Raw genomic sequence first — 12,738 nt, 5'->3', positions numbered from 1 at the left:
CACTATGAAAGTGTTAACCCTTTTTTAGGCTGGTGTTTTTTTTATGTAGCTGCTGTGAAAGAAAAGGAAACGTATCGAGTTGAAAAGTTTTTGTTTTTTTCTATGGGAATTATTTTTAGTGAAATGTGTTTCCACTAAAATGTTTTTAGTTTTTTTTATGTGACACGTGTCTTTTAAAATGCTTCAGCTTTTTTGTTTTAATTGTCCCGCGGGGATGTTTTGTTTTTCTTTTCGGCGAAAACAATGTCCGGTGTTAGAACAGTGTTCTAGAGAATTCTCAAGTAATGAGTCAGCGATATTTGAAGATTGTTTTCGCTCGTCAATGTAAAGTGGCAGTTTCTTTCTTTCTTTCTTTTTTTTTTTTGATGCTCCTTTGTTTTTTCGTGACGAGTATGCGGGAAAACCGAGTTTATTTTTTTTAAGGAAAAATTCTTTGGCAATATGAAATGTAACAATACTGAGAGTTTGTTGTTTTTAAGCATAACAAAAATAACAAATAAAGCCTAGAAAGTTACGTGTTCTGGGGTCACCATTTTAGTTAATAGTGAAAAGAACGGAATGAGGTTGCGTGTTCATATCACGACTGTGTCACCATTTTATAGAGACGAGAGACAACGAAATGGAGTTTCATTCTATATTAATAAACAACTTTATTTGTTCTCAAGGACATGTGACGTAACGGATAAAGTACTAAGGGAAATCAATTCTAAGTAACATTCTTTGGGTTAGGGTTAAATGTTCGGTCCTAATATTTGTCGATACTAAGAATAAAATTACGAATTAAGATGGAGCAAGCATGCTATCCCCGTGGATTAAATTAAGGCTTCGTTTGAATTTCCGTACAGGCTCCTGAGTTCGATGTTTCATCTTCTTTCAGACAGGAATTTTTTCCCATCGGCACCCAAACAGAATCTGGGCTGATTTTGAAATGACTTTTCTCTTTTGATTGCTACTGATCTTGTGCAGTTCTATGAGGCCAATCCTCCCAGGCTTTGCTTTCTTTCTTGAAAAGGGGGTAGTTGATGGCTAATCGCCTGAGGTGCCCCTACAGGAAAATACCGACGTGGGTAGCCAGTCTTTTTTTTGTAGGCTAGTACTCTGGCTGGCTATTCAATACACTTTCCGATCCTTGTGTCACATCTTCTTGTATTGGAAGCGAAATAAATATATTTATATCTTTCTCCAAGGCTTATTCTTCTTGGATATTTCTTCTTCTTCTTCTTCTTCTTCTTCTTCTTCTTCTTCTTCTTCTTCTTCTTCTTCTTCTTCTTCAATGTTTCTTTTTATGTTTCTTCTTGTGCTTCTATTTTCTGAAATGTTTTGTCTTTTTCTTCTTCAACGTTTCTTGCTTTTTAAAAGTTTCTTCTTTGTCTGAAATGTTTTGTCTTCTTCGTTTTCTTCTTCAGCGTGTATCGTTGTACTTCTCAAAAGTTTTTCTTTTTTTTTTTCTACCACCCACCTTTTAAGTTCTTACGTTTTCCCCGATTATTAAAAGATATCTGATGTCATGACTATAGTCAATTGTTTTGCTTCGTTTATTCCACGCATGCGCTCTAGCAAACTTTGATCACCAACCTCTACCCTTTTCCCTCTTCTTCTTTTTCTACAGGTAAAAATAATTCAACGGCGTACATAGATAAGTAAAACTTTGTTGGTCACCTGGGGACTCCACGCCCGACTACGAAAAGCTAAAAAAAAAAAAAAAAGTAACAATAATAAAATAAACATGTCCACAAATCCCGACCTAGATTGGGCAGATGCATTGGTCATTGTTGGCTATTTTGTTATTGTCATAGTAGCTGGAATTGTTGTAAGTATTAGTTTTAATTTTTCAAAAGAAAATGTTTATTTTCATTTAAAAAAAAAAGTAATATATATATTTGTTTCATAGAATTGAATATAATTTGTGATTGGATAAGCCAGGAAGAAATCGATATATAACATTTTAAGATGTAAGCTTTGTTTTGGAATTGCAGGCGATTGTCAATCATCATGTTTAAGGATCGATCAATAGGAAGAGGTTGGAAGTAAATTTTATTTTGTTTATTTTGATATTTGTAATGAACAGGCATTTCAGTACTTACGTAGTCAGTCTCGAGTATCGATGGAGAATCACGGGTTATCCCTGGAAAATGGTTGAAATAGATTACGATTTGAAAGGCGCGAAAAAAATGTAAAACGGCAGATGAGACTAAACATACCGTTGTTTGCTATGTTAGGATTAGGGTTATGGTTAGTGTTAAAAATTAGCCCCTAAAACATTAAAAGAAAAGAAAAGAAAGTAGGGTGCTTCTACAGAATTTTAACCGAGCTATTTTTCTCAACCTTAACCGAACCATAACTTAACTGTTAGGTTTAGTTCGGCAAAACTTAGTTCAGTTCAAATTGTGTAAAAGCACAAATCGTAATGTGCTTACTAGTGCTTCACCTAAAATAAATCGGGATTCTCCGTCGACATTCGAGACTGACTAGGTAAGTGTGTTTACTGATTATTACATGAATAAAATACTTTTTTTTTCTGCACTGGGGTCATTTCCCTATTATACTTTGCAAAGTTTACACTGACTTGATAGCCGGCATGGTTCATATTTAGAATTAAACTTAATAATAATAATAATAATAATAATAATAATAATAATAATAATAATAATAATAATAATAATAATAATGAAAACTACGAAAAATATTAATAGTATATGTACTTATCACGGAACAGAAATGTCATATTCCAAAAATCACGTATACTGATCAAGTAATTTTATTTTTATAAAAACAATTATATAACGATTTAAAGCAATTAATATGACATCGGCCGCATTACGAGGTTGATCTTACAAGTTTGAATTATTGTGAACTCATCTGCCCATGATAATTTTTCAGGATGGCGACGCGAGAAAGTCTCTTTTTGCTTCTTCATAAAATTGGATTTTCTTTGTTGTAATAAAGATTTTTCTGTGTGTGCATATATATATATATATATATATATATATATATATATATATATATATATATATATATATATATATATATGGTTGAGATTACTTTATAAATATTAATTCTTTAATATTTATGATATACTTTAGTTTTACCATTTTGGATCATTTTGGTAAATTTAATTGTAATTTTTATTTTATATATATATATATATATATATATATATATATATATATATATATATATATATATATATATATATATATATATATATATATATATATATATATATATACGTTATCACTCGTGGCCCCCTTTTTAAAAATGGATCTCTTTCAAATTGTAATCTGCTTCGGTCGTTTTCTGAAACTGACTCAGAATTCTCCATCGATCCTCGAAACTGACTACGTAAGAACTGAAATGTTCTGGGTGCCTTTATTTATATTTAAAGAAAACTAACTAGTTGAGAAGTGACAATTACTTGTACGGTAAGAAAAAGAAAAAGAAAAGGAAAAGGAAAAAGAAAAAGAAAAAGACAAGGGTTATTTATTTTGAAACGAGTTAAACTGTAACAACAAATAAATTAAATAAAACGCATAAAACTTTTGTTTCGTTTATTTAAAAGATGAAGACAATGTTTTTAACAATAAAAAGAAAGTGCATATCTTTTTGGCTAAAAAATATAAATATTGTTACCATTTTCAATAAAAAAAAAGAATAGACTTATTCGTTTTATCTATTTAAAGAATATTTAGCTAACAATGGAAATTATTTCTTTGGAAGAAGAAAAAGTCATTTTTTTTTTTAAATAGTAATAACTTTGACAGGCATTTACTGTTTCAAAAAATTATTAGCATTATAATAATAAAAAAATAATAAATTAAAAATATTAAAATTATATTGATTGATTATAAAAAAAATGTCGGGATTTCCACAGGATCCCACTAGAAATAAGTTGATTCTCCTGAATAATCAGCAAAAGTAAAAAAAAAAAAAAATAGGTGAAATATAAACACACAGCAAATAAATGTTACCAAACTGGGAAAATCACCCCCCACCCCCCACCAAGATGATTATGATGATGATGATGATGATGATAATGATTAATAATAATAATAATAATAATAATAATAATAATAATAATAATAATAATAATAATAGAAGAAGAAGGAGAAAATAAATAAATAAAAATAATCTCTTTGTGTGCCAATAATAATAATAAAATTTGATGAAAATGATTGTTGATCTTAAATCTTGAACAGATATGAAATTGTACTTTGGTTTTAAAAGTATATAAATATGAACTTTGTCACACGTAAACATAACATACATGACATCTTGTTTCAGACGGATCAGTTGCTTCCATAAATGTGTCCCTCACTAGCAACTACTTCTAATACTTCCCCCCCTCTCTCTCTCTCTCTCTCTCTCTCTCTCTCTCTCTCTCTCTCTATATATATATATATATATATATATATATATATATATATATATATATATATATATATATTTCAATTGTACATGTCAACATATTTAAAGGAATAAATTGTAAGATAGTCAACATCTTGAAATTTGGACTTTTGTAATTTGTTTGTTTTATGCTATGTAATTACATGCAGCTTCATGAATTAAAAGATTGGTATAAACAAAATGAAATATATATATATATATATATATATATATATATACATACATACATACATATATATATACATATATATATATATATATATATATATATATATATATATATATATATATAGGAGTGAAATTGTCTGTGTGCGTGTCTGTGTGTGTATATTTTCCTACCAAACTACTCTGTTAATTTTCAGTCTACAGACTCGAGATTTATCGAGACATAAGGCGTATTAGGATTTGGGAACATCTTTTTAATCGGTTTTCGACAAGAAATTTGGTTGTCAAGGGATCAAAGTTCAACGATTCGACATTTGAAAACTCTACCAAACTCCTCCGACAATTTTGCTCTAAACTCTTGAAATTTCAGATGTAGATTAATTGGACATGAATCAAGCTTTTTAATTTGATTTTAGCCCAAAACAATAAATGTTAATAGGGCAAAATTGGGTTCAAATTTAAAACAAATTTGACCTCTGCGGTTTCTACCAAATTATGCAGCCAATTTTTGATCCAAACCTTTGAAATTTTACGTAAAGTGTATTCAGACATAAGGAAAGCTTTTTAATCGGTTTTTGGGCGAAAATTTGGCTACCAAGAGGCCAAAGTTCTAAGATTTTACCTTTGTGGTCTCTAACAAACTATTCAGTCAATTTTGGGTCTAAACATTTGAAATCTTATATAAAGGATATTTAGACATGCAGCAAGCTTTTTAACCAGTTTTGGGGCGAAAATTGGGCTGGCAAGAGGTCTTTCAACTTTGACCTCTTTGATGACAAATTGATGGTGCTAATTCACTTACCGATCCGTACTATTTTTTAAATCGTATTTCCAAGTTTAATTAAAGTTTTTTTTTTTATTATTCAATTGTATTCTAAATAATGTTAATGCTTCAGAACTGTTCCTTGTCTGCTTAAGTTTAATTTTTGTTTATTAAATTGTTAGGTGAAAGTCCAGAATAGTTACAAAACACCCTCTTCTCCCCATGTTAAGAATGGCTTTTTAAATAATAACGTTATTATTTCAGCACGTATCAATAAGTGCACGAGTACCCAATTTCTTTAATAAAGAAAAAGCATTCATATTTTAGAATAGATGCAAAACTCCCTCCCCATGTTAAGAATAGCTTTCTAAATAACGGTATTATTTCAGCATGGTACCTTCTCTGCATAAGTACTATCTTTTGTTTATTAAATTGTTAGGGGAAAATATAAAATAGTTACAGAACACTCTCCCTTTCCCATGTTAAGAATAGCTTTCTTAATAGCGTTATTTCAGCACGGTACATTCTCTGCATAAGTACCATCTTTTGTTTATTAAATTGTTAGGTGAAAGTATAGAATAGTAACAAAACGTCCTCCCCATGTTAAGAATAGCTTTCTAAATAACGTTATTATTCTATTATTATGGTACTTTCTCTGCATAAGTACCATGTTTTGTTTATTAAATTGTTAGGTGAAAGTACAGTACTCATGCAGAAAGTGATCCGTTTTGAAATAATAACGTTAACATTTAAAAAGCCATTCTTAACATGGGGAGGTGAGGGTGTATTTTAACCTTACAATTGAATAAAAAAACATATAATAAAATTTTAATTAAACCTGGAAATACGATTTAAAAAATAGCGCGGACCACTCTTTGCATTAGCACCAAATATTATTTAAACTGTACTTTTACCAACCAATCTTATATCGAAAAACAAAAACAAAAAATCAAAAAGCAAGCGACAAACTTTTTTTGTCTTATATAATAAATAAAAAATGTTTAAATAAAAAAATTTGTAAGATAAACAAATGAATTATGTTTTTTTTTGTTTTTTTTTACTTATCGAGTAAACAGAAAATGAAATCTTTCGTCAATTCGTGGCTGTGAAATGAATCGAACCGGAAGTTCAGTTTTATCAACAGAACAGATTCGTACTAACGGTTACGAAAATATATTTATTTTATTTAATATTTTAATAATTCGCGAGGTAAATTTATTTTAATAACATAAAAACATGCCTCGACTCTAAAGATGGGTTGTCTGAAAATTTCAAATAAATTGGTAACGTAGAAATATGGTTTTATTCACTTTTAACGAACCAAATTTACATTTATTTATATATATATATATATATATATATATATATATATATATATATATATATATATATATATATATATATATATATATAAACGATACCAAACAATATAAAGCAGAAAGATGACTGGTTGAAATTAAAAGGTAGGCAAGCAAACAGCACCCCACCCGCCCAAAATTCCTCTATCTTCTTTGCCCACGCAGATTTTACGCACAGATTGGTTTGAGAAGCCATCTGCGAGCATAACACAATAAAAAAAAGACAAAATTGAAATACTCGAATACGAGAAATCGGCTGAAGATTCTTTTTTGGTCTGATGAAGCGTTATCGCTAAATTGGGATTCTACTGAAACATATGTCAACAATAAAAATAAACAAACTATATATATATATATATATATATATATATATATATATATATATATATATATATATATATATATATATATATATATATCCGATACAAAATAAAATATATGGAGATATATATTTATTTGTAAGTTCGATTAAGGATAATATCATATTAATATGCATCTTATTTTATTAATGTTTTCAATTTATCTGATATTTTAAAAACTCTATTCTGTATCCTTTATTTATATCTATTTAGTTTTATGCTATTTAATTTTCCATTTGTAGGAGAATATATCGTCTGCTAGATGTTTCAGATAATTTTATCTGTTACATAGCTCTTTTCTCCTCTTCTGATGAGCAGCATTATACTAGCAGCTAAACCCAACTTTGCTCAGTCCCTATGTACTGTTCATAACTTTCTGTGCATATATATATATATATATATATATATATATATATTAAAAAGTTTGACTTATGTCCAGATAACCTACATCTAAAATTTCAAGTGTTTAGACCCAAAATTGTTGGAGGAGTTTGGTAGACTCTGCAATGGTCAACTCGAAAGAGTTGACCATTGCAGAGTCTACCAAACTCCTCAACGTGCACTTATTGATACGTGCTGAAATAATAACGTGCACTTATTGATACGTGCTGAAATAATAACGTTATTATTTAAAAAGCCATTCTTAACGTGGGGAGAAGAGGGTGTTTTGTAACTATTCTGGACTTTCACCTAACAATTTAATAAACAAAAATTAAGCTTAAGCAGACAAGGAACAGTTCTGAAGCATTAACATTATTTAGAATACAATTGAATAAAAAAAACAAAAAAACTTTAATTAAACTTGGAAATACGATTTAAAAAATAGTACGGATCGGTAAGTGCATTGGCACCATCAATTTGTCTAATTCTTAATTTCTTATGTTATTGGAAAAAAAAAAAAAAAAAAAAAGAAGGTAAATATGAGGAATTACTCCACTCTCGAAAATTCCTTTAAAATTACCACTCCAATAGGTTTTCGGGGTCGCTGAAAACGAAAATAACCTTTCTAATTAAGGCAAACGAGTAGTTTCCAAGATATGAAGAAATGTTAGTTTAAAAAAGTGAAAGATCACTTTTCCATAATAATTTAACGTAAAATGATCACCCACTTTGTGGCCACGATTTTTGGGGTGGGGGCTTTCTTTCTACCCTTGGAAAATACTTTGAAATTACCTGCTTAAATTGGTTGGAGGGGCGGGGGGTCGGTCCCCCCCCACACACAGAAATATTGCCCCTCTCTCAAGTGGCCAGAAAGTGGGTGCTCATTCTAAGTTAAATTTAAATTGAAAAGTGATCACCCACTTTTCGAAAAAGTAATTTCTTCATATCATGAAAACTTTCTTTTGGCGACGGAAACGGTTTGCAGATTCATTTTTAGTACACTGAAATCTACAATAAAATATTTCGTTATATACGAACATAAGACGGGCCTTAAAGTAAAATAATACCGGATTTTTGGGCAGATTTGGCATTTAGTTGTATAATATCCTCAAACTCTTAAAAGTCGTTACCTGTATCGATCAAAATTTAAAACCACTGATTATATGTCAGCCTACATCACAGTAACATATATTGAGTGAGTTCCTAACAGTATTTTGTATAGTTTTTTAGTTTAAACTCATTTTCCCAAAATTTCCCCAAACTTAACGTGTTCGATACAGTCTGCCGCCATTTGTATTTTTCAAATATACCGATAAACACTGCATGTTTTTGAACTGATTAAACATTATACATTACATAAAAACACTACAATGTTATCCAGTTAGGTAGAACATTTACTTTTCTTGCCTTTGATAACATTTATTTGTTATATATTCATTTTTTGACAACTTCTTTGTATCTGTTAATACAAACCCTTTTCATTTAATGTAACGTTTAGTCAGCTCGAAAAACAATGTTTATCGGTGTATTTGAAAGATACAAATGATGGCGGACACTGTTGATTATGTTAAGTTTGAGAAAGTGAGTTAAAACTAAAAAACTATACAAAATACTGTCACAAACCAACCGATTATGTCAGCCTATGTCATGGTAACATATTTGGTGGGTTTTTGACACTGTATTGTATAGTTTTTAGTTTTCAACTTAATTTCCCAAACTTAACGTATTCAACAGTCTGCAACCATTTCTGTTTTCCCAGCTGATTAAACATTTTACCTTACATAAAAACACTAAACAATTATCCAGTTAGGTAGAAATGCAACTTACCTTACCTTTGCTTTCATTTGTTTTTGGACAACTTTTTCGAATCTGTGTATAGTACCCCCCCACCCCCACATCACTCAAATATTAATTACTAACTCACATTTTTGTATACAGGAAAAAAAAAAAAACCATTTAGCGTTTCAACGTTAGCTTTATCCACTGATTGTTGGTCAAGCCCAAGCCATGATTGACGGTAATCCTGAGGATCAGGATCCAATTCTGCAAGAGTACCATTTTTTTCATTTTTTTTTTTTTAGAGTGGATTGCTGTACTAAGAATATAAGAAACATGCATTTTCTCTTTTTATTAGAATTTTCCATTACACCAAATTGAGCCACAGCAACGCGTGGCAGGGTACAGCTAGTATATATATATATATATATATATATATATATATATATATATATATATATATATATATATATATATATATACTAGCATTTCAACCCGGCGTTGTCCGGGTGTTTGGATGTGTATGTTGAGCAAAAAAAAAAAAGTAGTAATAGGAAAGCAGGCTTGAACCCATACCGCGAAGAAGGAAAAGAACGTAAAATCCGTCGCCTCTATCGAAAGTTTTAGGCAAACATGCAAACATACATGCATACATACATACATACATACATACATATATACATTTATATATTGGTAACTAAAAATTTTCGACCCAAACCGATTAAAAAATCTTGCTCCATCTCTGAATACCCTTTATATCAAATTTCAAATGTTTAGACCCGAAATTGTCTGAATAATTTCATAGAGACCGCAGAGGTCAAATTTTTTAAAAAATTTGATCCCTATTATGACATTTATTGCTTGGGGCTCAAATCGAGTTATTAAGTTAGATCCATGTCCAAGGAACCTATATCTAAAATTTCAAGTGTTTAGACTCAAAATTGTCAGAGGAGTTTGGTAGAGTTGTCAAAGGTCAAATCGTTGAACTTTGAGCCCTTAACAGCCAAATTTCTGGCCGAAAACCGACCACAAAGAATTTCCCAAATCTCAGTATAGCCTAAAGTAACAAATATCAAATTTCGAGTCTGTAGACTTAAAATTGACAGAGTTATTGTGTAGGGAAATGTACAGAAAAGCCAAATCACAACGGAATATTACGAAAATAAACAAATATTTTACTTGTTTGAAATTTATAATTTAAATATATTTCGGGATCAAACTCCATCCTCAGGTTTTTGTACATCCTTTTTATTTCTTTTTTTTTCTTCTTCTTTCGCGCCATGTTGTAAAGATGGAGAAAGAAATGTCAGTAGAGAAGATTCACGCGTTGTCTCTCAGCGGTTGCATTTTGAAATGTTGAAACGGTGCGATTAACGTCAGGGGTGTGAGTTCCGTTATAGAAGCGTTGATTTAATTTTAATAAAATAAAATACACACCATCAATATATTTAAATTGTAAATTTCAAACAAGTAAAATATTTGTTTATTTTCCTAATATTACGTTGTGATTTGGTTTCAAGCGCACCTGATCCGTATTTTATTTTATTCAACTCTTCTCTAACGGAACATACCTATACCTAACTTTTCTTTCTCCAACTTTCTCCAACTCCTTTTCCATGGCAAGAAAGAAGAAAAAAAGAAATAAAAAAGAGGTACAAAATACTGAGGATGGAGTTTGACTCTGAAATATATTTAAATTGTAAATTTCAAACAAGAAAAAAATTTTGTTTATTTTCGTAATATTGCGTTATAATTTGGCTTTCGATCGCACTTGGTGCGTGGTTGTGGCTGTGTGTGTGTGTGTGTGTGTGTGTGTGTGTGTGTGTGTGTGTGTGTGTGTGTGTGTGTGTGTGTGAGTGTGTGTGTGTGTGTGTGTGTGTGTGTGTGTGTGTGTGTGTGAGTGTGTGTGTGTGTGTGTGTGTGTGTGTGTGTGTGTGAGTGTGTGTGTTTGTGTGTGTGTGTGTGTGTGTGTGTGTGTGTGTGTGTGTGTGTGTGAGTGTGTGTGTGTGTGTGTGTGTGTGTGTGAGTGTGTGTGTTTGTGTGTGTGTGTGTGTGTGTGTGTGTGTGTGAGTGTGTGTGTGTGTGTGTGTGTGTGTGTGTGTGTGTGTGTGAGTGTGTGTGTTTGTGTGTGTGTGTGTGTGTGTGTGTGTGTGTGTGTGTGTGTGTGTGTGTGTGTGTGTGTGTGTGAGTGTGTGTGTGTGTGTGTGTGTGTGTGTGTGTGTGTGTTTGTGTGTGTGTGTGTGTGTGTGTGTTTGCGCGCTTGCGCGGGTGTGCGCGTGTGTGTGTGTGGGGGGGGGGGCTATGGACACAAACGCTAAAAACATTGAATCACCAAGACTTCTTCCAGACTTAAAAGGATGAATAAGAAATTTATTTCGGAACAAAAATCATATTTTAGAGCATCGATCAATTTATCAAAGATTTGAGTAACGAAAATCAAAACGAATGTTTTACACTTTTTCTTTTACTTTTCTTTTACTTTTCTTTTACCTTTCTTTATTTCTACACGCACAAAACAATAACACCTCAGCATGAAAAAGAAAGACAAAAATAGGAGGAAGATCAGAAAATCGATCTATTGTTGGATAATATACATACACATAATATACATACACATAATATACATACACATAATATATATACACATATACAACCCATTCATTGAATTAACCCGTCGCGTCAGTACTATTTCAAACTAGGCGACCCAGAACTGAAAAAAAAAACAGGATCTCAACAATGACTTAAAAGCAACATGCTCTTTGAAAGAAATGCACATAATGGACAGGGGCGCAATGCCTAGAAGACCAAGCTGTAGCAAAATACACGTAGTAACCTTATAAGGGACAATGTCTATTCTTGAAAGAGCAATAAAACCTATATACCTATAAAGTTAATTTTTTTCTCGCTCTAACATTGATATTAAAGGCCTACTTTTTTACTTACTAGTTATTAAAACGAACGTTTTAATATACTTAGTTGTGGATATGCGAGCGACCATATGAAGGTATACTAATTTGCGTATTCCTTTGAAAAACGAGAATTAATTAATTAATTACTCATTTTTTATGATTTATTATTAAATGATTGGACTATTTAACTATTACGCTGAATTCTATTCATGCATAGTTTCTATATTCTACATAAATGCGTAGATTTCAAGATCTTGGCACAATATTTTTACACACACACACACACACACACACACACACACACACACACACACACACACACACACACACACATATATATATATATATATATATTAGTGGTAGGTCGATTAATCGGAATTGAAATCAGGAATCGGAAAAAATCAAAACTTTTGAGAGTATCGGAATCTGAAAATTTTGTGCCTATTTTCCGATGACCAAAAACGATTTTTTTAATTGTCTTTTTTTATTTGATTTTTGTAAAACAAACTTTTCCACTACTGGTAGTAATAATAAAATAATGAACATTGATTTTAAACTAAAATCTATAGCCCCCCCCCCTCACAAGTGTGTTTTCTAAGTGAGAAAACATATGCACATTTAAT

General features: G+C 30.9%; 1 protein-coding gene across 1 annotated transcript in view; it reads left to right on the top strand.

Annotated features, from left to right (window-relative positions):
- Nucleotides 1-1,579: 1,579 nt before the first annotated feature.
- The window catches only part of LOC145268168 (sodium/glucose cotransporter 4-like), a 141,715-nt gene continuing 130,556 nt past the window's right edge, over nucleotides 1,580-12,738 (top strand). The window contains exon 1 of the mRNA XM_080123379.1: nucleotides 1,580-1,810. Coding sequence (XP_079979505.1) covers nucleotides 1,727-1,810 — 84 coding nt within the window. The 5' untranslated portion in view covers nucleotides 1,580-1,726. The remainder of the gene's footprint in view (nucleotides 1,811-12,738) is intronic.

The sequence above is a fragment of the Euprymna scolopes genome, chromosome 43 (assembly GCF_053919585.1).
Source record: "Euprymna scolopes isolate OS-2025 chromosome 43, ASM5391958v1, whole genome shotgun sequence".
NCBI lineage: Eukaryota > Metazoa > Mollusca > Cephalopoda > Sepiida > Sepiolidae > Euprymna > Euprymna scolopes.
This window is presented reverse-complemented; position numbering and strand designations above follow the sequence as displayed.